Here is a 26611-nt window from a genome sequence, read left to right on the forward strand (position 1 = left end):
CCGGGCCGTCCGGCACAGGGACAGGACAGTCATTCCATAGCGGCATCTACATTACACTTCACCCAGAAAATGTTTTGAAAGATGCATGTTGTGTAAAATGCCCATGTACGAAAATGAGGAACAGTATCTAGGTACTCGTGTGTGAAATCCTTGTCTTATTAAGAAACTATTGGCTGTTGTTGAAATAGTCCTCCGCGATTTCAGAAGACTTGGTCACCTGGCCTCGCTATGGGAACAACATCAGTGATGAATCATCTCAGCCTTTGAGCCATTCATTCAGAAATCTCCCTTGCGTGCCTGCTGTGCTGCAGGCTCGGGGCTAGATTCTGGAGGTGGAGTGGCCAACCAGCCGGAACTGGTCTCCAGATGCCGCGTGGACCGACGTGGCGCCTTCTGGATCCAAACCATAGCCCCAGAATCGGAAAATCTTACTGAATACTGCTGGATGGATGCACTGCCACATCAGAGGATCTAACTCCGGGAACAGAGACCATTCTGAGTTGTTCTGAATGTGTTTATGTTTACATATGTCCCAGATAATAAAATAGAAAGATAGCTTCATCTGATGGGAAAGCAGGAGCAAGCCTTTCTAACAAGCGGGCCCAGCACTGTGGATCTCAGGCAGGAGCGCTCTGGGGCTGCGTCATCTCCACCTCCTCCTTCCTAGCTGACCCGGGGCTACACTGGCTTTGGTACTCTGTCTCCAGGTCCTGAGTTGGGAACTCGCCTCGTTGGGGTTGCTTGAGGGACGCTTCTCTTGAGAAGGAAGTTAACCTGGAAGAAAAAAAGCAGCAGCTAGGAGAGTAGAGGAGTCAGTTTTCTATTTCCTGGAATTGAAAGTGGGGAAGACCTCTTTGGACCTGGTTTCACCACAGTTCCAGGTCCCGAGGGCAGGGGACTAAGGAACATTATTACAGTAGCCCTGGTGGTGTCACGCTTGGCTAATAGTCCCAAGAAGTGGTACATAATCGCTGGTGATACATAGGATATACCTGGATGAACTAAATATACATTTATTTTATAAGTATTAGAAGAAAATTACATCTATATCTCAAACAATTTCACTAATAGTGTCGCTTAGGACAGGAGCTATGATTGATGGTGCCCTAATAATCCCCTTTATGCCAATGTGTGAATCACAGGTGCTGTGCTCAGGCATGCCAACGAATACCTCAGACCTTCAGATCGAAACTTGCTGCCATAATTGCTTGAAATTATAGATAGTAGAGATGATACAGATTATTACATGGATTCTTAAATTCCAAATTTCCACATGCAAGGAATGCATCCTTTCCAGCAATACATTGAAACTTGCCCTCTGGCCATTGCATGCAGACATAAAGATGCTTCTGACTGACAAGTGTAGGATCTGCTGGCTGTGGAACCATCCTAGCGAGAGGGAGTGGCACAGTGTTCTAACCACACTCCCCTGAGGGATCCTTGGCTTTCAGGCCCTTGGAACAGTTGGAGCTGCTGAAGCCAGCTGAGAGTTGAACAACAGAAAAGAGAGCTCTCCATGGGGTTATTTTCTGCCTCTTCCACAAAAATCCACAGCCAGCTTTTCTGCTAGTTCCCCAAAGTAGAGGAAACCAGAGCTAACTGTACTGTATCATTACCATTTCGTATATATAGTAATTCAGAGATCTGGGAGAGAGAGAGAGAGAAAAGGCAACAAAATGAGGGAAGGACAGAGGAGAAGGAAAGGAGCCTGATGTCTGGCCAGATGTGGAGAAAAGCAAAGAGGACACTGGACGACTCTGGGAAATATTTGGAAGAGTCTTAACTGTAACATGAAAACCCTCTAGTAAATAATTTTTTTCCCTTTTTTTCTTCCCCCAGCCAGATGGATCTCTGCTTTAAAATGAAAAGAGAGATAGGTTCTAATGGATTCTTAGCTGGTTTTCTCTCTGGGAATTATATCCAAAAGATAATTTTTTTCTTTATGTTATATTTGACATAATGATAGGTTATGTTAATTTATTTAAAGCCTATAGGACAAAGGAAGTGAAATCTTTTGCAGTAGAGTACATAACTTCAGCGGATATGCCGTTGCTCAAATCTGACAATGAAGAGCACTTTTAAGGCAGGGCTCATGCACGCAGCTGCCGATCAGTCATTGGATTTTAGGGTAGAACGAGAAAAAGGGATGGGAGAAGATATTCGCAAATGTCTTATCAGACAAAGGGCTAGTATCTAAAATCTATAAAGAATTTATCAAACTCAACACCCAAAGAACAAATAATCCAGTCAAGAAATGGGCAGAAGACATGAACAGACATTTCTGCAAAGAAGACATCCAAATGGCCAACAGACACATGAAAAAATGCCCTACATCGCTCAGCATCAGAGAAATACAGATCAAAACCACAATGAGATATACCTCACACCAGTCAAAATGGCTGAAATTAACAAGTCAGGAAATGACAGATGGTGGCGGGGATGCGGAGAAAGGGGGTCCCTTCTACACTGTTGGTGGGAATGCAAGCTGGTGCAGCCACTCTGGAAAACAGTATGGAGGCTCCTCAAAAAGTTGAAAATAGAGCTACCCTACGACCCAGCAATTGCACTCCTAGGTATTTATCCAAAGGATACTAACATAGTGATCCAAAGGGGCACGTGCACCCCAATATTTATAGCAGCAATGTCCACAACAGCCAAACTATGGAAAGAGCCCAGATGTCCATCGACAGATGAATGGATAAAGAAGATGTGGCATATATATACAATGGAATATTATGCAGCCATCAGAAAGAATGAACTCTTGCCATTTGCAATGACGTGGATAGAACTAGAGGGTATTATGCTAAGCAAAATAAGTCAGTCAGAGAAAGACAAATATATTATTTCACTCATATGTGGAATTTAAAAGACAAAACAGATGAACATAGGAGAAGGGAAGGAAAAATAAGATGAAATCAGAGAGGGAGACAAACCATAAGACTCTTAACTATAGGAAACAAATTGAAGGTTGCTGGAGGGGAGTGGGCTGGAGGGATGGGGTAATTGGGTGATGGGCATTAAGGAGGGCACGGGATGTAATGAACACTGGGTGTTTATGCAACGGATGAATTACTAAATTATACCTACCCCTGAAACTAATAATACACTATATTTTAACTAAATTGATTTTAAATTAAGAAAAAGGGGTGGGGGGAGAGAAAGTTAGTTGGGAAACTGGAACCAGATAATAGGCTGCGATGGCAGAGTTAGTCTTTGCTTCCTGCACCTGCAAGTAGATGTGGTTTATAACATGCAGGAGCTAGGAATAGAAGGAGAAGAGGGTAAAGGGGGAACTATCTAGAAATTTCAGAGGACTTTTCAGAGGATGTAAAGAATTCTTTATTCGGATCCCTGTGTTAAAATAAGGGGTTATGAACACAGGTTGTAAGCTTAGCATGAGGCCCTGTAACATGCTGGCTAAGAAGCAGCCCTGAAGGCCCAAGAGAGGTTGCAATGGCGGCTCCACTTACTGGCTGTGTGACACTGCACATGCTTCTTACCTTCTCTGAGTTTCCTTGACCATCAATGGGAATACTTAGATGTCCCTGACAGAGTTGTTGTTAAGGTTAAATGAGATCATTCCGGAAAGCTCTCCTATCGTGTCTCATACATAGTAACCATTCAGTAAATGGTATCTGTAACTGTATTTGAAAAAAACAAGCTCCTTGACTGCACAGAGTTAACAGGGAAAGGGGCGAGCGGGTCGGCTAAGCTCTAGGGTTGTATAGAGAAGGAACTGGACAGAGTGAGGAGGCCCTAGGGAAGAGCGGACTTGTGGGACACAAGGTCTATTGGTGCTCATTAAATAGGACTGTCTTATTACCTCTTCCCTATTTTGAGAAATCTGAAGTTTAGTGTCCGTGACTTCTGAGCTTTTTTAGCTCCGAGATCCTAATCTAAGATGACCAAAGCTGAAAAGGTCCAGCTGGTAAGTCAAAAAAGTTCCTTGCTTCTGGTTCTACCTGTAAGAGACAGCTGTGGAGAGGTGAATCCTGGAGAGCCACGGGCTCTTTTGCTGAGGTGAGTGGCCAGCAAGACCGTCTGGCACACAGGGCACCAGGAGGGGGCAGAGCACCATCTGGTGGTAGTCCCAGCTGATGGCGCAGAAGCATGCCACCCAAGGGCGTCTGTGTATCTGGGCAAGGTCTCTGGGACTTACAAACTAGCATTTGTTGAGCACTTTCGATATATAGGTCACTGTACTAAATGCTTTATATGCACTTTCTCATTCCAACCTCTTATAAAGGAGGTGCTTTTATCAGCAATATACAGAGGAAGAAACTAAGGAAGACTGATTAGGTAATTTGTCCAAGGTCTGTGGACAAATGAGCCAGATTTAGAAGATAGTGCTCCTCATCATTGTGCTGTGTTAAACAGAAGAAAGAGAAAAAGCCAAAAGGAAATGGGAAGGATATAATAGAATGAAAGGAGAAAATTAAGCATATGAGAGCAATGATTTTTTTTTTTTAAGTGAAAGAAGGAAGCTCGGCAGAGACTAGAACCATGCAATAGGTTGTAAGTAATCTTTACAGTGTTCTGTGAATGTCAGCCTAACTCACCAGTTTGGGTTCCCCAGGGCCCACGGTCACAGTCACTGTCTCTGGGTCAAACCCAGGTGCTGTGGCAGTGACAATGTAGGTACCTGGAAGCAGCAGCCGGAAGTAATCGCCATGGTCACCTAAAAGTTACAAGAACATAACTCAGTCTGCTGATTAGAAATTTGCCATTTGGGGCCTTGATCTGAAAAATGATCTGAGGATTTTAGCTGACCACAAGCTTGATTTTTTAAAATAGCATGATGAAATTGGTTAAGATCTAAAACTATCTTAGGTTATTTTATTTATTAAGGAGCATGGGTTTCCACACTCATGGGGAGTAGAAGTTTCTATACTGAGAGTATTGCATTTAATTCTATACCATGTATTTTAAAACAAACTCATGTCCAGGAAAGGGTCACTTGGAGAAAGGCTGAAAGATATATGAATGTTTTGTATGGTAAGAAACTACATGGGACTTCTGTTTCAATGTTTGAAAAGCCACTGTGAAGAAATGACATCTACCTAAAAAAATAAGAATGAGAACTATGAGTTTAAATTGTAGGAGGAAAATTTCGCTAGACAGAAGCAGAACTACTGTGACAGAGTTATCAAAAAAGAAAGGGACTGCTTCATGTAATTGTGAGCACTGAAGCAGAGAATGAATGAGTGTCCCTGGTAAAGCCACACAGTTGTGCAGTGCACAACCTGCACTGATGGACATAATGGACATGATGGCCCCGGGTTAGAAGACCAGCTGTCAGTGGTACTCTATGTGTGTAATCTTCTCTTAAGTGGGAGGGCTGGACTAAATGACCACTAAAGCTCTGATTTTGAGAATTCTATTTTTAATATTTCTTCCATCACCTTCTAAAGGGGAAAATAAAATTCAAAAGAAAGCCCATTTTTCTATGGCAGGGACACAGCATTTTGGCTAATGACTTTGTATCTCTTTAGAATCAGTTGTGACCATGCCTTTGAAATTTCTTTTAAGCAATGAATAATTGAAATAATAAATGCAATTAAGAATGGGACAGACTATAAATACTAAAGAAGTCTCTTCTCTGCCCCCTATTAAATGTAATTCCTTTTAAAATACTTTAGCAAAAGCAGTAAGTTATTATGCATATGTTGGATAGTGTAAGTTATACCCCAGGGGCCGTCATTTTCTTAATTGGGGACTTACACCCAGGAATGGTTAGGTAGCATTATATCAGAAAGGCCCAATTCCAGATACAGCTATTATAAGGGCTTCAGCTATCTTTCTCTGTAATCAGCACTAGATGCTTTTCTAAGTAACATAATGAATGTTAGCAATGAGTTTTTTCGGTGGTGAAATGAGTAATTTGTTAATTTAGTATAGTGAGTGTTGAAAGTGGGTTCTTATTGGTGGAATTAGTGGTATTCAATATATATTGATTGGCTAGAATGTTTCAGAGACATTCCCTGTCTGTGCATGAATACAGTATGAAAATCTAGTAAGCCCTGAAGTTCTGAGGGATGCCCAAGGTTTGATGGAGGTTAAATGGTCTTGGGTCCAGCCACCGGCACAGAGGCCTGATGCTTGACTATGAGGCTACAGAATTCTGCCTTTAGAATGTTGCTGCTTTTGCCTTGAATGAGCCTTTCATGTAAGATGTGTTGGGATCCACCTCCAGTAATATTAGTTATCTCCGAGATTTCATCCAGTTTAACCAGACTGTAAGTCTGAACTGTAAGATGCCTGCGTGGTATTAGGCATTGGTGTTGTAAAATGTGGCTGAGCCTTGTTTGTATAGAGGCTGTGGGAGGTAGGCAAATTTTACCCACCCCTGACCACTGGTAGCTACTGTTCTACATTAAAACCAAAATAAATATCAAGAAAAAAAAGAAAGAAAGAAAAACCTAAGAGTTGTGCATGATCAAATTTGGCTGGGGCAGTTTGCAACGTCTGTGCCATATGAGATATTCTGTACCATTCTAGGAGGTTCCAGGTTGGTTCCAAGATCTGCCTCTGCCATCACTCTTGCCCTGCAACAAGCCTATAGAATGCATCTTGCTAACTTTTCCCTGGATGGAGGTGTAGTGAAATGCCTGGGTCATGGACAAGACTAAACGTCAGTTCTATAGTCCTTTTCTTTTCAACCCCATTTCACACCAGTATGTGAGCTACCACTACCTCAAACCCAGAAAACACCCCTAACTAAGTTGTATGAGGCAGTGACTCCTGAATGCTAAGAGAGAAGTTACATCTTCCTAGTCCTGGCCTCTTAGTTCACTGTCCCTATGTCTATCATCCTCCCTTCCTCCTGTCCCCACCCCCAATGTCTTTGACACCTCTTCTAGTCTCGCTGGCTTACAAACTGGCCTCCCGATAACGCTGAAAAAAGGTGAGGACGTGAAGGCTTCCTTCTCACCCCACTAAGCATGGCCACCTACCTGAAGTGACATCATGGTTAATCCCACTAACAGAAATGATAGCCTCCGCAAGGTTATTATAATTCTCATCACGCACCATTCCCTTGATGCCCTGGTGTACCTGCAGGAGAGTTTACAGTGCACGGTTATGACCATGAGACATGTGTTCAGTGTTTGGGAGTCCTCAAAGCCCTTTCTCATATGTTTTTACAAGTGATCTTTGCAAAGATTATGGTAATAGCCCCTTAATTAGCTGGTCTCTCCATCCTCCTGTTCCTCGACAATCTCTTCTCAACAGCATGCTCAAAGCGATCCTGTGAAAATCTAAGGTAAATCATGACATTAGTCTACTCTCTGTCTCTATGGATTTGACTACTCATATAAATAAAATTATACAACATTTGTCTTTTATGACTGGGTTATTTTTCTTTGCATACTGTCCTCAGAGTTCATCCATGTTGCAGCATGTCTCGGAATTCCCTTTTTTTTTTAAGGCTGAAGACTATTCCATTGTATGTCCCAACCGCATTTCATTTATCCACTCATCCATCAGTGGACGCTTGGGTCGCAACTTGGGTCATGGTTACCTTTCAGCTACTGTGAATAATGCCGCTATTAGCATCAGTGTACAAGTATCTCGTTGAGATCCTGCTTTCAGTTCTTTTGGATCTATACCCAGGAGTGGGATTGCTGGATCAAGTAGGCTATTCTATGTTTAATTTTTGAGGAACCACATACTGTTTTTCATAATGGCTGCATCATTTCACATTCCCAGCAATAATACACAAGGGTTCTAATTCTCCACATCCTTGCCAATGCTTGCTATTGTCTGTCTTTTACAGTAATTTTTTTTATAGAAGCCATCCTAACGAGTGTGTATTTGATTTGCATTTCCCTAATGACTGCTTGTTGCAGGCCTTGCATTTCCTGTCGTGTCCTCACCAAGGAGTCCCTGTTCCCCTAGAAAGCTGTATGATTCTCTCCCTCATGTCCTTTAAGTCTGTTTAAATGTCATTTTCTCTGTAAGGTCTTCTACATCGGATTTTGCATCTAACGTGTTATAAAATTCACTTTATTATTTTGTTTAGTGTCTGTCTCTCCTCCCTGGAATACAAGCTTTACATGGCAGGGATATTTGTTTGCCCATAACCCCCAGCATACGGTACCATTTCTGACAGATAACTGTGGTCAATGATGTTGAATGACTAAATCTGATGGGTAGAAGAAGCCCAAATGTATGGTAGGGAGTCAAAGTAAAAGTCAGAACTGAGCCTCACAAAAACCCTTGCTACCATCGGAAAACACTTCTCTTTCTGTAACCAGGAAAGTTCAAGAATGGGATTTTACCTGTTCCAAGAATTGGATGAGGGCTTCCCGATTACCCAGCCACTCACGCTGTAATTCCTCTTGGCGAGGAAACTTGTCACAACTCAGTTCCAGCGTGATCTCAAAACAGTTGGAATGGAGATAGTTAAAGTCTTGCATTCCTAAGGGGAAGAGGGCAGCGGCAGATCTGTATAACCAGGATCCCACCAATGCTCCCGCTCAACTCTCCAAAACCATGATTTCTCTGTGCCCCCCATAACCTTCTATTCTACCTCTCAGTCTCCACTTATTTGTCTCCTCCATAAAACCTTTCCCCAACTTCCCAGTTTTCTCTCTTCATAAATGCCCATTTTGTCACCCCCATCCTCTCCTCCCCATTTCATCCCTTAAATTCACTTCTTGACCCTTGGCATTTCCAAAGTCTGCTGGTTAGTGGTGCCTTGACATTAGACTCTGCCCCTGTACTGCCTCCAAGGGGACAGACCTTCTCTTTGGGTGATGATACTCTTCAGACCTTGGAGGTTCGAGATAAGATGAATATCTTGCTTTCACATCCCTCCTCCTATCTGAGAACACAGCACTAACCTGAGAATGGTTAATCCAGAAAAACAGGCCCCTGAAAAAGCAGAAGGCAGCTGTACTTTTCTTCAGTGGAATGCTCCTCTGCTTTTATCTTCTGTATTCTCCAATTGAATCAATGATTTTTTAATATGCTCCTGATTTATTAGAGTGGTGTTTATATCACAAGGGTATTTGGGTTAAAAACTATTCATCTAGTCAACTTCACCTGCTCTAAGCTGAGGAGCATAAGTGGCTGTTATAGAGAGAATGGGGAAAGTTGGAGAACTGCGCCTCTTTCACTGGATCACTCTCTGCATCAGAATAATGGAGAAAGCTGTGCCTTCCAGCCAAATACAGGTTGCTGGGCCTTAACTAGGGTTTCAGTAGGTATGGGGTGAGCCCCCCTCCCAATTTGCAGTCTAACAAGTTCCCAGGTGATGCTAATGATGCTGGTCCAGAGATCACACTGTGGAACCAATTGTAATGAGCTGAATAATCCTGGAATTTTATTAGCTTATTTTAGGGCAATGATTTTCACTGGAAGCATGGACCATGCTTTCCCAGATGATGGGAAGGGGGAGGGAGAAACAAGTACAATTTGAAAAAGTACATTTCATATTTTAAATTGGGGGGAGGATGACCTATTGGTTTCCTAATGCAAACTAAAAAATAATAATAATAATAAAGTTCAACAAAATCTTCTCACCTTGTGTTCAAGCAAGTTTTTAGCCACAAGAAGTCTATCACCTCCCGGTACTTGGTGACTCCCTAACCTTCTTCCTCTCTACTTTCCACAGAACCAGCTATCAGCTCAGCTCTTATCAGTGAGTTTTCTGTTACCTGGGCTCTGTTCAGGTCAGATGTGAAAGTATGGATAGCTGCTAAAACATGATGCCTAAAAGAACCTGGCTTCCTGCTTCAGCCTCTTCCCTATCTTTATGTTCCCTATCTACCGAAGGTTCATAAACAGAGGTTCTATCTCAACCCTTGGTGTTGGGGAAGGCCCAAGGAATAGAGAGAGAAGCCTCTTGCTGGAGGTTTCTGCTATGCCATCCAATAGCCAATGTCCATGGCAGACACTTGCGATGGGCAGGCAGGGTACAGAAAGCACATAGCAGAGGAACTGTGGGTGTCCAGGCCAGCTCCTTTGTTCATCTGTTGCTATGTAAGGCATAGTTCCATGCTACTCAGAAAAGACACGTAATAAGGATGCCTGGGTGGCTCAGTCGGTTAAGCTTCTGCCTTCGGCTCAGGTCATGAAGCCCAGGGTCCTGGGATCGAGCCCTGTGTCAGGCTCCCTGCTCAGTGGGGAGTCTGCTTCTCCTTCTCCCTTGGACCTTCTCCCCTGCTTGTGTTCTAGATTTTGCACTCTCTCTCTCAAATGAATAAATAAACAAATCTTAAAAAAAAAAAAAAAAAAAGACCCTAACATTTAGGACACCTGGGTGGCTCAGTAAAGCATCTGACTCTTGATTTTGGCTCAGGTCATGATCTCAGGGTTGTGAGATCAAGCCCCAGGTTGGGCTCTGTGCTCAGTGAGGAGTCTGCTTGAGATTCACTCTCTCCCTCTCCATCTCTCCCTCTCCCCCTTCCTTGTGCTCTCTCTCTTTCTCTCTCTCTCTAACAAATAAATAAATCTTAAAGAAAAAAAAGAAGACCCTAACATTTGTAAGCAAGCCAGGCATTTCCAAATGCTTTATGCACATTATTTTACTTAATATTCACATCAAAATTGCAATGCAAGTATTATTCTTTCTTTCTTTCTTTCTTTCTTTCTTTCTTTCTTTCTTTCTTTCTTTCTTTCTTTCTTTCTTTTTTTGAGAGACAGCGTGGCAGGGAGGGGCAGAGGGAGAGGGAAAGAGAAAATCTTAAACAGGCTACACACCCAGCATGCAGCCCAATGTGGGGCTCAATCTCACGACACTGAGATCATGACCTGAACCAAAATCAAGAGTCAGATGCTTAACCGATTGAGCCACCCAGGCGCCTGGCAAGTATTGTTAAAGTACAGGTGAGAAATCAAAGCACAGAGAGGTTAAGTAATTACCCTGAAGCCACATAACTGGTAAATGGGCAAGCCGGGTTTCAACCCAATGTACTCTTACACCCACACTCTCAACCACTTGACTTCATTATATTCCTCCTATGCCCTGATCTACTGTGTAAACCACCAGTTTTAAAGGACCACAAGGTGTCTCTACCTTTGTTTTAAAGAATCACAAAATGACACTGAATGCCAACTTAAGACTTCTCCATTTCTCAGATCTCTACTTGAATGTAAAATTCTATGGTATTCCTGTTGTTTCCCTGAGAAAAAATGATAATTTAGAAAGAGAGATGAGCCCTATTCCACTTCGGCTTGCAGCACTGTTGTACCCAGGACTCTCCTTACCCTTGCTGAGAGAATACCAGGAAGCCCCATTAGTGATGCCATCTGGGAAGTAATCCCCACAGTTCCAACCTTGGTGCATCCATCCATGTGCATACGAGTAGACCTTGGCCAGCTGTAGGTATAGCAGGTGGAAAATGACCTGAGTATTCCCAACTCATTCAGCAATGCTCATACTCAGAAGTAGGGTGACACCACAAAACCCCACTATGTATAAACAACTGATTACTTGCTTTAGTGAAAGAAAATACCAGCAGGCGTAGGAAGAGGGTGTGTGTGCGTGTGTGTGCCTGCATGTGGTGGACTAGAATTAGAAGAGCTGTATTCTGATTTTTCCACTATCTTGGGGATAAGCTTCTTCAAGTGCAAAGTGTGCGGTGACACAAGATGATATATAAACTCCTTTCTAGGTGTCCCATTTTCTAGCTGAGTTTTATGAAAGAAAACAAGGAGCAAGTAAGATAAGCCTTGGCCATGAAGAGAATTACAGTAGTCCTTCTCCCCCCCCCCCCCCCCGTGGTTTTGCTTTCGGTGGTTTCGGTTACTCTCGACAACTGCGGTCTGGAAGCCGATGATCCTCCTTCTGACAATATGTCAGAAGGTCAGTAGTAGCCTAACGCTAGGTCACAATGCCTACGTCATTCAGCTCACTTCATCTCACCATGTAGGCATTTTATCAGCTTGCATCATCACAAGAAGGGTGAGTGCAGTACAGTAAGATTTTTTTTTAAAGATTTGTTTATTTATTTGAGAGAGAGTGAGAGAGTGAGCACTCCCACAAACAAGGGGAGGGGCAGAGGGAGAGGGAGGGAGAGAATCTTCAGACTAGCTGCTGAGCACAGAACCCAACGTGGTGCTTGATCCTAGGACCCTGAGATCATGACCTGAGCTGAAACCAAAAGTTGGCTGCTTAACTGACTGAGCCACCCAGGTGCACCTACAGAAGATATTTTGCGAGAAAGGCTACCTTCACGTAACTTTTATTATAGTATATTGTTATAATTGCTCTATTTTATTATTAGTTATTATTGCTAATCTCTTATCATGCCTAATTAATAAATTAAATTTTATCATTGGTATGTATAGGAAAAAATTATATATAGGGTTCAGTACTATTTGCAGTTTCAGACATCCACTGGGGGTCTTGGAATGTATCCCCCAAGGATAAAGGGGGGACTCCTGTATGTATTGGGGGTGAGAGGTGTGTTGGAGGGAGAGGAATATATGTGGAATCTCTATAATTCTCTTTCATTACTACTTCATAACAGTGGGGAAAAATGAGATTACTGGAAGAAAAAATATAATAATATATTTGCTTTGCAAAGCAATAACTGGTGTAATTCTCTATGGAATTCATTCATCAATGAATTAATAATTAATGTTAATTATATTAATCATACTTACTAATAATATATTAACTATAAAATAATTAATCCATTTTTTATTCTCCTGCTGTTCTGAACTATTATGTAAATATTTTTTCATGCACATGATCTATTTTTTCATTAATGTAGCCATATCACCATAACCTTGCACATTAGCCCCCCCTACATACTTTCCTGAGCCCCAAGTGCCTCTGGCCAGACGAGTTGCCATGCTGCATACCTTCTGGAACAGCTTGTCGTCGGGCGTGGGGGTATTGGCAGTGCGGCGGAACCCTCGGACCCGATGCTCAAGGGATTTGTCATACGGGTAATTGGCCACCACTGCCCCTCCATGGAGATTGGCCGAAAGAACGAAGTTGAAGGAGCGGATCCACTGGATCACAGCCTGGGTCTCGGGTTCCACCTGTGGAGAGATGAGGGCCTGGCGGTGAAGCTGTAGCCGGAGGTGCCAAATGGCCATGCAAATCAGTCTGTCAGCTAGTGGCCCGAGAAGACGGCATGTCTGAATACAACAAAGAGCAGCCTCCTGGATATGAGAAGTATAGATGGGGAAATTTTGGTCTTTTGCCTGATGGTTTAAAAAATTAAGTAGATGGACTCTTTTTCAAAATGAAATTGCACGTGGAATCCCAATATACAAAATAGCTAAAAGGAGAGCATTTAAGGCAGTGAAACCATTGTGTATGAGACTATAGCAGTGGACAGATGCCATGATCCACTGGTCAAAACCCATAGAATGTACAACATGAAGAGTGAACGCTAATATAAACTAGGGACTTGGGTGATGATGATGAGTCAGTGTAGTTCTTCAATTGTAACAAATTACCACTCTGGTGGGGAAGGTTGATCATGGGAAGCTGGGAACTCTGTACTTCCCCCTCAATTTTGCTGTGAATCTAAAACTGCTCTATAAAAAATAAAGTCTATTACCGAGGACTTATCTCAGCAGGTGCAACTAGCAGCTGCTGAGAAATGCAAAGTTCAAGGTGAAGCCATCTCAAACATTCAAGAAAACACACGGACTCCGATTGTACATGAGGAGAGTGAAGAGGAAGAGGTTGATCAAACAGGTGTGGAGGGGGCGCCTGGGTGGCTCAGTCGTTAAGCGTCTGCCTTCGGCTCAGGTCATGATCCCAGGGTCCTGGGATCGAGCCCCGCATCGGGCTCCCTGCTCTGCGGGAAGCCTGCTTCCCCCTCTCCCACTCCTCCTGCTTGTGTTCCCTCTCTCACTGTGTCTCTCTCTGTCAAATAAATAAAATCTTAAAAAAACAAAAAACAAACAGGTGTAGAGGTTAAGGACATAGAATTGGTCACGTCATGAGCAAATGTGTCAGGAGCAGAGGCAGTCCAAGCCTGAAGAACAGCAGTAATGCTATTACATAATAAACAATGTAACCACTGGAAAATGGAGGACCTGGTTTTTTGGTGTTTCAAAAGAATAACTGTAGCTTGGTTTGAAATTTGTACTGTTTTTATTATTCATAAAGTTGTGGCTTCTTGTTGGATGAAAAAAAAATAAAGTCTATTAAAAAAAGGGAGAGAGAGAGATTGGTTTGAAGAGGGGTAGCAGGGTTGGAGAGCTCAGAGCTCCCTAATCTCCTTCTATAGCTAATTGTTGGTGAGCGCACAGTGCATCACACGTAAGAGAGATTTCTCTATAGAATGCTAGAGTCCTCTGTCGACAGTATAGTGCAATAGAAAGAATGTTGGCTTAGGAGTCAGAAGACCTGGGGTTTAATCCTGAGTCCATCAATTATTAGCTGTGTGAGTTGTAAAACAAGGATGGATGACTGCTCCATGCATTCACCCCACAGTGTTACAACGATCAACTGAAACGCTAAGGAATAATTTTGTACAACTGTAAAGTACCGGGCAGCTGTAGGATAGCGCTTTCCCTTCACTACCATGGCCACTAACATCAAACAGCATGTGCTCCGTGAGGGGCCCTCTGCTGGGGTTGCTGGGGGCAGAGAATGGATACAAAGAGCAGAAGATACCGTTCCTACTGCTCTGGACAGATTAACACCGAGTTGATGCTTAATTCTTGTTTGTTTAATTGATGTGAAGATTGCTAGAAATTCCAGATGCTGATTTACCTGCTTCTGCATGCAAATTTCATCTCCTACCTGACTTTTCCAGTTGTCTGGAAGGCGCAAGTGGTGGTTAGGGCCTCCGTGTTTCTCATTGTAGTAGATGTAGGTGTTGAGATCGGGGAAGTTGCGGTTCAAGTCCACTCCATTTGCATTGTTCCTGCCAACCAGATACCCAGAGCTGTCTGCGCCCTAGTGGGAAAATGAAGAAATGAAAAAGGAAGGTTTCAGGCTGAACCCTATAGTTGGAGAATACTATGTGGCATAGTATTTTGGGGCATTAGCTTAATCTATCAAATGACGTAGCATTTTCTTCCTTAATCTATCCAAAGTCCCAGTGGTATGGTTTAAGTTTCCCTGTAGACCACATGCTGATGGTAGAGATCCCAGGAGAAGCTCTAACAAGAGTAGGGTGTTTCAGGATAATGGGAACCCTTATTTTTTTAAAATATAGCTTTACTGAGATATAATTTACATACCATAGAAGGTACGATTTACACACCATTTTAAGTGTACAACTCAATGAATTATTAGTCCCTGCTGACAGAGTCGTGTGAGCATCAGCACAATCTAACTTACGAAGATTTCTAACACCCTGAAAGGAAACCTTATGCCCATCCAGTCATTCCTCATTTTTCGTCCAGCGCTGGGACATCACTTTCTCTCTCCATAGATTTGCCTTTTTTGGCCATGTCAGTAAGAGGGATCACACATTACGTGTTTGGCTTTTATCACTGGGCATAATATTTTTGAGGTTTCTCCATGTTGTAGCATGTAACAGTACTTCATTCCTTTTTATGGCTGATTAATATTCCATTCTATGGATTTACTATACTCCATCTATTCACCAATTAATAGATTATTATACAGCCCTAGATCCTAGGGCTGCTGTAAGCTGTAACAAATTACACAAACTAGGTGGCTTATCACAACAGAAATGTATTCTCTCACAGTTCTGGAGGCTGGAAGTCTGAAATCAATATGTCAGCAGGGTCATATGCTCCAAAAGCTCTAGAGGAGCTCCTTCTTTGTCTCTTCCAGCCTCTGGTGGCTGGTGGCCATCCTTGGCATTCCTTGGCTGTAGATGGATCGCTCCAATTTCTACTCCCATCTTCACAGGCCTCCCCCATGTGTGTCTGTCTCTGTACAGATTTTTTTCTTCTTATAAGGACACCAGTCATATATGAGTTAGTCACCCCAATCCAGTATGATTTCACCTTAACTTGACTGCATATGTAAAGACTCTATTTCCTAATAAGGTCACAGCCAGAGGTTCAGGTAGACATGAATTTGGGAGGGGGAGATACTATTTAACACCGCACATGGACATTTGGATTATTTCCACTTTTTGGCTATTATGAAAATGTTGCTATGAGCATTCCCGTACAAGTCTTTGTATGGACGTATGTTTTCACTTCTCTTGGGTAGATACCTACTAGTAGAACGGCTGGGTTATAATTTAAGTCTATATTTAACTTTTTCAGAAACTGCTAAACTGTTTCCAAAGCAACTGCACCATGGAAATCACCCCCAACCCCTTTATTTTTTACACTTAGGATCCTTGTTTATTTTTCTTCTTAGCAGTATCAACTTTCTGGATCGCTTAATTTCTCTGCTCACACTTCAAATTGTATCATTTATTTGGTCATGTATTCACTCATTCATTCATCCTTTTAGCCCATCAATATTCACTTAAGTGCATCTCTACTCAAAGCCCCCTGAAAGACACTAGGAAAAGAGATAATGAAACATTACGCCAGCCTTCTAGAAACTCATAATATATACAGGGAGATAGATATATATGTAAATGATTAAGATATATCAAGTAGTAAAATAGAGATATGTTCAAAGGCCCTTACAAAACTGAAATTCCATTTAATGTTTTGTATGGCATTGGAGAAGGGGAACAGTGTCCACTGGACCCCTGTGGACTGAGAGTAGAGCCCAAATTGGTGGCCGTTCCTAGAAGTGGGGTGAATGGATGGACGTTGGGCAGCTAAAAACTCACAGATGTAATACCACTTTCATATTTTTTTAAAAAATCCTTATTGTTCTTAGATTTCTCTATTTTTCATGGCATTCTGCTCACATTTTATTCTTATATCTCACTGAGAACTTATTTCTTTAAGTTACCTTAAGTTCCCTCCATTAATTCTGTTCAGGGGGAAATATTTATGTAATTTTTCAATCGGGAGTTTGATTTTTCACTTCCACGAGATAATGATTTTCACTACATTTCCAGGAGTTTTTCACTACTTGTGCATTCATATTGATGTAGCTCCTAACTGTCCATATTAACAGCTATGTTAATTTACTTCTCAGTTGATTTACCACTCACACCAGGTCATTAGGCATAGCAGGTGAGGAGTTTCCTTAACAGAAAGTTCCCATAAGCAGGGTAGGTGGTATATTCATTCATTCCCTACTCCTTCCGTAACAAATTACCACATACATAGTGGCTTAAAAAACACAAGCTTATTACAGTTTTGGAAGTCAGAAGACTGAAATGGGTTTCACAAGACTAAAATCAAGGTGTCAGGAGGGCTGTGTTCCTTCTGAGGTCTCTAAGAATCTGTTTCCAGCTTTTCCCAGCTTCTAGAGGCCACCCACATTCCTTGGCTCATGTCCCTTCTTTCCTCTTCGAGACCAACAGCACGACATCTTCAAATCTCTCTGACTGTGACCTTCTGTTTTCCTCTTCCACATTTGAAGGATCCCTGTGATTACACTGGACCCATCCAAATAATCCAGGATATTTTAAGGTCAGATGATTAGCAACCTTAATTACATCTGCAACTTTAATTCTCCCTCACCATGTAACATAACATATGCACAGGTTCTAGGGATTAAGATTTGGAAATCTTTGGTGGGATGCGGAAAGGGGAGATTATTCTGTTTTATCTACAGGTAGCTTTAAAGTTTGGTGACTAGGCAGGTCTCCCCTGTGTAGCCATGCAGACAGGTTTCCTCTGGGTATGGCAGGTAGCTCTGCAAGTTTGAGAACCTGATGGGGCCTCTCCTGGGCTCAGGTTCAAGATCTGCTCACTCTGAACAAGTACACAGCAGGTGAGCAAAGGTGACTGGCTCCCCAGAGATGACTCTAGGATTTAGGGGGCTGGCAGGGGTTTTCCCCACTTTCTGCCACCCCACCTCATTCCCCAGAAGATGTGGGCAAGTCTGACATTCTCCAGTTTCCCCACTGCAGTAGTGGGAAGGGCCAATAGAAGGAGAGCAGCCAGGCTGGAGGTCTCCCCGCCACATCTCTTTAAAATATTCCTGCTACTTTGGAAACTCAAGTCTCGAGATGTTAATGTGCACCTTTCTGATTTTCCAGTGAGGGAACAAAGCTTTCTTTTCTCATTTGTTGAGTTGTGTTGGCAGGAAGCTGTGAGATTGCAAGGGGCAAATTTATGTTTTGTGGCTCCATTCCCCTCCCTGACTCTACTTACCACTGCCCCCCCCCCCCAGCCCTATCCTCAAGTAGGTTTAAAATGGGATGGGCCAAAAGGACAGATGCTGCCTTGTTCCACTTGTATGAGACAGTGGTCGGATTCATGGAATCAGGGAGTGGAGGGTGGTTGCCAGGGGCTGGGAGGAGGGGGAACTGGGGAGTTACTAATGAAGGTACATAAAGTTTTGGTTGAGCAGGATAGCTAAGTTCTGGAGACAACATTGTACCTATAGTCAACAATACTGTCTTGTACACTTAAAGTTTTGTTAAGAGGGTAGATCTCATCTTGGCTGTTCTTAACACAATAAAATTTTTTTAAAAAGTAAAGTAGTGAAATCTAGTCTTAAAAATGAAAAAAAAAAAGGCAAGACTACCTCAAATAGACATATTTTTAAATTGGAAAAAAAGCCTCTTTAATTTATAACCCCCCACCCCCTAGTCCAAAATCCCAAACAAACCAGGTTTAGACACAGCTTTTAAAGGAACATATCCATTGTGTAAGGCAGATGCCTGGCTTCACCCTGGAAAAATTCTAATTCAGTATGGGGGGGGGTGCAGCTAGGAATATGTATTTCAAAAAATCTTCACCTATGATTCTGATGCACAGCCACACACACACACAAAATCATTGATTTAAAGTTAGGCACACTGACATTTTGAATTTATGCCAGAAGATGAAGTAAAAGCCCATAGACCCCTGCACAATGTAATTCTAGAATAATTTAAAGGTTGAGTACTATACTAGTAGAGGAAAAAGCCATGTAGAAATATGGTATTCACCTAGCAAAATACACAAATGTCCAATCACTATGTTGTATACCAAAAACTAATATAATATTGTATGTCAATTATACCTCAATAAAAAAAAAAGAAATATAACCCATAGCATGAAGAAGCTAGAATTAGCCCCCTACCGCACAATTCTGGGACAAGCTAGTTCTATTCCCCCCCCAAATGCAAATGGAAGTGTAACGTGGGAGGGAGAAGAGTATGCAGGGTTCGAAGCTAAAAATCGAGGGAAGGAGGTCTGTTTTGCAAGAGCCCTTCACACCTGTTTAATATTTTCCAGTTTAGGAAGCACTGTCACAGACCCTGCCTCACTGATCAGCACAATAAAACCAGGAGGTCTGCGGGGAAAGGCGTTGAGAGAACGGAACTCGGAGGGAGCCCACGTTCACCGCCTAGGCTGCCACAGGGCTGAACCCGGGTCTCCACACTGTGTCGTAGATCCACCGGCCTTCTCTCGATGACACGGTGGCACTGGCAGTGGGACCCGGAGGACTGTGCGCAGGGCCCCGCCCTGGGGCTCGGTACCTGGGCGGCGGCCACCTCGTAGCCGTCGGGGTTCATGGACGGCAGGATGTGCACGCGCGTGCCCTTCACCAGCCGCACGATGCGCTGGTTCCCGTTCCGGAACTCCTCGCACAGGAACTCGGCCAGCTGCAGCAGCAACTCGCGGCCCAGCACCTCGTTGCCGTGCATGTTTCCCACGTACTTGACCTCCGGCTCCACTGCAAGCGCGAGAAGAAGATGCAGGAAGAGAGAAGATGGGGAAAGCTTGCAAGTGCCAAGGATTCCTCACCATGCAGAGGGACCTTTTCCCTCTTTCCCCGTAATGAATAAACGAAAATCTTACGCTTCTGCCGGGTCTTTTCCAGTGATTCCTGAGGCCCTTTTGGACAAATTGCAATGATAAATGCTACAGAAACCCATGCCCTCGAACCCCTACTGTGTTCATTACTTCTAATCTTCACAGAAAACCCGTGAAGAAGGCATGATTAGCCTCAGGAAGAGGGAGGAATGGAAGCAGCTGAGTAACTTGTTGTAGGTCACCTAGTTAATTAATAAGATGGAGGCCCTAAGCCCAGGTGGCATCTAGAGTAGCTTGGTACTTCTCAGAAACAACTCTTTTCAGGGTAAAAATGGTGTTTTCCCAAGACCTGCTTGTATAAAGTCTAGGTTATGGCATAACAGTTCCCAAACATCCCAGTTGAAAACTTAATTTGCCTGGTACCAAGACAACTAAAATACATCTGAGAATGCCATGTCTTGAGGCACAGAGGAGGAAGGAGTGATTCTAGGCCTTCTCTTTGGCTATGCTAACTATTCAACTGCAGGAAGAATTGAGGGCATGAAAAGAGCCTCTAGAACCACTTAAAGAAAATCATGCTTGCCTCCTTTTAAAAAGGAGAACAGCTCTTGCCCCTTGATTTCTCCTCCACCCCACACTCTCCTGCTTCCATGACTTTTCTGATTCTGGACCTCTTCATCTCCACATTTCCAAATCCTCCTCACTGTCTTTCTAGGCTCAGTTCAAATGTCACTCACTCAGAGAAGGCATCTTGGGTTCTCCCTGCTGGGAGTGAACTTGTTATTGAACTTCCCTTTACTACTTAACATTTTCTACTCTGAGTTTTACCTAATTTTGCACATCTCCTGTTTCCTTTGCTAGACCTGGCCTTCGCAATGTATGCACATTTTCATTTTCCTTAGGATACAATCCACTGTATTTATCTTAGTATACCTACAGGAGTCTTTCCCAAAGGAATGTTTATAACCCACAAGGGTTGTGTAGTGAATTTTCTATAATGTGTATTTTTAAATCTTAGGGTATTTCTTTAATCTTAGATTATGTCTTTCTTGCTTTTCTTGGCATTAAAATATCCCTTCTTTTAGGAAAGGATGGTGATAGCAGATGGCAGATAGTTTCTTCAACATCCTTGTTCAGCAAAATAAAACCTGGAAAATCTATGTTTGTCCCTTCCAATCTCTCTTATTTATTAAAACAATTTTTTTTTAAAACCTAGGTGAAATCCAGGGGCGCCTGGGTGGTACAGTCGGTTAAGCGTCTGCCTTCGACTCAGGTCATGATCCCAGGGTCCTGGGATCAAGTCCAGCATCGGGCTCCCTGCTCCATGGGGAGTCTGCTTCTCCCTCTACCTTTCCCCCCTGCTCGTGATCTCTCTCTCTCTCTCGGATAAATAAATAAAATCTTAAAAAAAAAAAAAAAGGAGCGCTGATCCAATCAACCTTCTTAAAAACAAAACAAACAAACAAAAATCTTAGGTGAAATTCAAAAGTCTGAGAACCACTGCCCTATAGAACCCAGCATAATGTCTTGTACTTAAAGGTGCTTGGTATAAAATTCTTTGTCCCCACTTTCCATTTATCCAGAATAAAACCACTTCTCATAACAACCCCTGCTATCATTTTGGTTCAAGCCCCATATGCTGACACCTGGTTTATTACAGGAAATCTCCTTCTCGAACCCCTTGCATCTGCCCGCCTGTAAAATCTATTCTCCTGAGTCACTGGTCAGCAAGCTTTTTCTGTGCAGGGCCAGATTGTAAATACTTTGGGATCACGGGCTATATTGTCTCTGTCTAGCTACTCGACTCTTCCAGCAACAGCAGAAGAGTCAGTCAATACAAAACAGCAGTCAATACAAAAACAAATGGGCAGGGGTCTCTGGCTGGCTCAGTCAGTAGGGCATGCAATTCTTGATCTTGGGGCCATGAGTCCGAGCCCCACGTTGGTGTAGAGTTTACTTTAAAAAAAAAGAAAATGGGCATGGCTGTGTTTCAGTGAAACTTTATTTACCTAAACAGGGGGCTGGCCCTCAGGCTACAGTTTGCTGACCCCCGTTCTGAGTGGTCTTTTACAAATGTATCCCTATTCTGAGTGGTCTTTTAAAAATCCTAAGTCAGATCATGTCATTCTTCTGCATAAGACCCTCCAGCGGCTTCTCACTTTACTCTAAAAGCCAAAATCTTTACAAAGGCTTATAAGGTACCACATGATCTCTTGCCCAGTAGCCCTATTCCCAACCATACAGCTCTGACCTTGCTTTCCTGTTGTTCACCTTGCTGGAGCCATGGGGGCTTCCTTGCTGTTCCTCACCATGCCAAGCACACTCCTGCTCTTCCCTCTGTCTGCAAACATTTTCCTCCCCAATGATAGTACAGCATGCTCCATCACATCACCTCAAATGAGAAGCTTTTCCTAAACAGCAACAACCCCCTCCCCGGCATTGGCATTCTCTCTCTTTTCAAGGTTATTTTTCTCTATAGCACGTTTTCCCATCTGATTCAATATATATTCACTTAGTTACCCACTTGTTACCAGTCTTACACTGATAGAATTAAGTCCCCTGAGGGAGGAGTCTTTGTTTTATTCTCTGTTTGTTGAATATTCAGAGTCTACAAAAGTGCTTGCAGATAGCGGCATCATCGGCAATATTTGTGGAATGAATAATGAATGTGTGAATGGATGAACAGCTAAAGTATAGGGCATCAGAAAAGAGAGATTAGTGAGGACTAGAATAGGATGAGAAAGCCTCAAGGAGGCCTTGAATGCTAGGCAGTGGAAGGGGGCATGGGAGTGAGGGCCTAACCCATATTGTTCACTAGCACCCACAAGTATCCACAATGAACATACACCCCCAAAAGCATGGTGCTTTCAATGCAAGAGTGGCTTCAAAGCAAAGTCCTTATCCTCATTTAATGGCATAGATTTCCTTAAGCCAGTGCCGCCCATCCTTGCCCTCCCCACTGGCCATGTAACATTCTGAAGCTGTCGGGGACAGAATCCACTGGGTGTGAGGTTGTCACTGAAGGATTTTAAGGAGGGCAGTGAGAGGACTATATCAGTATTTGGGAAAAGTATTCTGGCATCTGTGTGCTAAATGGAAGGGTTAGAGAGTGGTGGCAGGTAGGAGTTACGAGAGTCAGGAGCCTAGTGCAATGTTTTAGGCAGGTTGTAATGGTGTTTGGCTAGTGTGGGGGATGTGGAAGTGGAAAGGAAGAGAGAGATTTGAAGCTGACAAGGTGAAGGAGGAACTGATATAATTTGGATGTCACAATTGCTGTAAGTAAAGAAGTGAGAAATTAGAAATAACTTAAATGTCTATAAATCAATGAAGAGTTACCTACAACCATGCAATGGAATATTATGCAGCCCAAAAATATGTTGTAGATGTACATTTATGGACACGGATACTATTTATAAAAGATGATGAGATGAGAAAAGCAGTTCTAGTATGATTCCATTTTTATTTAAAAAATATGTGTGTTGTGGGGTTGTTAAACATGCATACAAAAAAGTCTGGAAGGATATGCATCACTATGTTTAACAATGATCATCTGTGAGTGGTGGGATTATGCGTGAGTTTTGTTCTTGTTTCTTTATCTAATTTTTATTTCAATCTAAACACAGATTGCTTTTATAATAGAAACAAACTAACAAAAAGTAATCCAATGAATAAAACTAATACCCAAGACCTCAAGCTCTCTCCAGGTTCCCATACACTATCACGCTGTCATTCCCCAGAGAGATATCCCTAAACCTTTTGAGGTTTCCTGGCAGAACGAGAAGAGCTAATTGTTTCTGCTTGTGTCTCCTGAAGCACTGAATAAAGATAGCAAAATAGCACAGAAGAAAGAAGAGTTATGGGAGGGAAGGCAGGGGGATGGGGTGGGAGCAGGGAAGAAGACTCACCTTTTACCATGAAGGTCTTGAGCAAACAAAACCTCAAAAAGAAGAACAGACTAGAGCCTGAATTAGGGCTGCAGCTCCCCCAAAGCAGGGGCAATTTGAGGGCTAAGTAGGGAAAGACTTAGCACAGCTGGAGGAAGAGGTGATATTTTATAGGTGGAGGGGTCCATGGACTTCCTCAGAAACCACCCCAATTACTGGATTTGTAAGGGAAGGGTCCTGCCCCATCCACTCCAACAACTGCTCAGGGCTTACAGGGCTCGTGGATCCCAGGGTAGTCGCTGAATTCCAGCACGTAGAGGTGTCTCCCCTTCACACTGCGCCCGATGCTGTACACCCGCGTGATGTAGGGGCATTCGTTGTGCACCTTGTACAGCGTCCGCACAAGCTCGTCATAGCGGTGGTGGTGGAAGGTCACCGGGGCAACCAACTTGAAGAGAAGGAGAAGATGGAAGGAGACTGAGAGCAGGCCTGACATCTTGCTGGGCTTTTTCAAAGAGACCTACTAAAATGGGCTCCACCTCTCCCAACAACTGTCAAAATCCAAGGGCCAAGAACCAGCTCTTCCTAGTTTCCCACCAGTAAACGCCAGTCTGACAGAACCTGGCAAGGAAATGCAGAATTGTCCCGTTCAGAGGCGAAATTATTTATGTAGCTCTGGAGCAGCCACTCATCTCTCCTCCCCCATCACTCGGCTTCTCCTCATCCAGGGAAACCTTTTGAAAGGTTTTTGTACTCCCCCAGAATGGGTAGTTTCACTGATTCTGGCTTACTGATTAACTGGACTGTAAACAAGCTTCAATAAATAGTTGCTTATAACCCTTTGATTCCCAGAGAATTTTGAGAAACTTGGCCTGTGCTTATTCCCTATATTACAATTTAAGGAGATGTATTAATGAGAATTCTCTGTCCATTTCAATCAATCCCACACACAGCTGCCAGACTCTGAAGCACATCTCAGAGTCTTGTCCCTTTTCCCTCTCAAACATCTTTCAACAGATACCATTGAGAAAATGAAAAGATAAGCCACTGGTGGGGAGAAAACAATTTGCAGTTCATAAATCTGATACTATATCCAAACACATCAAGGACTCTTACAACACAATAATAAAACAAGCAACCCATTTCAAAAATGGGCAAAAGATGTGAATAGACATTTCACCAAAGTAGATATATGAATAGCTAATAAGCACATTTAAAGATGGTCACCATTATTGGTCAAAAGGAAATACAACATAAAACCACAATGAGAAATCACTTCATATCCACTAGAATGGCTACAATCAAAAAGTCACAATAACAAGTTTTGGTGAGAATAGGGAGAAACTGGAACCCTCCAATGGGAAAATAAATGTTGCAGCCACTAGGGAAAACAGTTTTCTTGCAGTTTCCTAAAAGGTTAAATATATACTTACTACATGACCCAGTAATTTCATCCCTATGTATCTACCCAAGAGAAATGAAAACATACATCCACAGAAAAACCTGTACATGAATGTTCGTAGCAATATTATTCAAAATAGACAAAGTGGAAACATCCAAATGTCCATTAACTGGTGAATGGAGAAACAAAATACGGCGTAGCTGTAGAATGAAATATCATTTGACAATAAAAAGGAGTGGCATACTGATATATTGTGTAACATGGATGAACCTTAAAAGTATTATGCTCAGTGAAAGAAGTCAGATACAAATGACCACATATTACATGATCCAATTCATATAAAATGTTTATAAGAGGCAAATGTATAGAGACACAGAGTAAATAAGAGGTTGCCTGGAGCTGGGAGCAGAAATGTAGTGACTCTAAGTGGGTAGAAGTTGTCTTTTTAAGGTGCTAGAAGTGTTCTAAAATTAGATTGTACAACTCTGTAAATACACTAATTTACAGATTCATTGAATTGTATACATAAAGCAGGTGAATTTTTTGGTATATAAATTATATCTCAGTAAAGCTGCTTTAAAAAAAAGAAATAAAAATAATGAAGTAAACCCCTCCTCCCAAAGTTAACTATAAATTTACCATACAACCCAACAATTCCACTCTGGGTACCTAGCCAAGAGAACAAAGACTTGCACGTAAGAATGTTTACGGCAGCCTATTCATAATAGCCAAAAGGTAGAAACTACCCAAATGTGCATCAGCTGGTGAATAGAGAAATCAAATGTGGTATATCCATATAATTGAACACTGCAGCATGGATGGGCTCCAAAGACACTATGCTAAGTGAAAGAAACCAACACGAAAAACCACATATAAAATGATTCTATTTCCATGAAATGTCCTGCAAAAGTAAACCTACAGAGACAGAAAGCAAACTGGTGATTGCGTGTGGTTGGGGATGGGAACGGGGATTCACTGTAAACAGGCATGAGGCATCTTGTTGGAGTGATGAGGAGGTCCTAAACTGGATGATGGTGATGATCACACAACTCAGTAAGTTTACTAGACATCATTGAGTTGTACATTTAAAACGGGTGAATTTTATGGCATATAAATTACACCTGTTTTCAAAGAACAAAGTTTCAGTGGATCTTCATATGGTATAGTGTAAAGTACAAATGCCTCAGCTTGGTTTTCAAGTCCTTCCTACCAGGCCCGGCTGTGATTTGCCATCCTGCCCCTCACCCCAGTGCAGCCTCACCACATGGCCTACTGTCTTCTGAGCATGCCCTCACTGCCTGCCTTCCTGCTTTAGCTCGTGCTGTTTCCCCAGGTAGCTCAACCCAGCTCCCAATCCTGGGTCTTTCTCACCTCCCCTTGCAATTGCTACTATAATCAGTCTTTGTATTTCCAATCCTTATTGCTTTGCCTATTATGCACTTATCACTGTGCTAGGTGTTAGGATATATGGCAGCCCCACTGACACCCTGCTCCTGTTCTCTAGGATGGTTGTCAGCCTCTAACACAGAGCCTGGCACAGGTGCACACTTGTTAACTGAACGAACGAACAAACCCAATATTGACTTTTCCGCTTGCATCC

The 26611-nt window shown here is 42.6% G+C and overlaps 1 protein-coding gene across 1 annotated transcript; it reads right to left on the minus strand.

Moving 5' to 3' along the window:
• Positions 1-478: 478 nt before the first annotated feature.
• CPN1 (carboxypeptidase N subunit 1) lies at positions 479-24331 on the minus strand. The gene is made up of 9 exons (XM_021699904.1): positions 23883-24331; positions 19449-19645; positions 14720-14875; positions 12814-12996; positions 11212-11323; positions 8280-8419; positions 6954-7053; positions 4560-4678; positions 479-774 (listed from the first exon to the last, which is right to left on the minus strand). Exons 1-9 carry the CDS (start codon positions 24103-24105, stop codon positions 679-681), a joined length of 1326 nt encoding a protein of 441 aa, XP_021555579.1. The 5' UTR covers positions 24106-24331; the 3' UTR covers positions 479-678.
• Positions 24332-26611: the final 2280 nt, after the last annotated feature.

Source organism: Neomonachus schauinslandi, chromosome 6 (assembly GCF_002201575.2).
Source record: "Neomonachus schauinslandi chromosome 6, ASM220157v2, whole genome shotgun sequence".
NCBI lineage: Eukaryota > Metazoa > Chordata > Mammalia > Carnivora > Phocidae > Neomonachus > Neomonachus schauinslandi.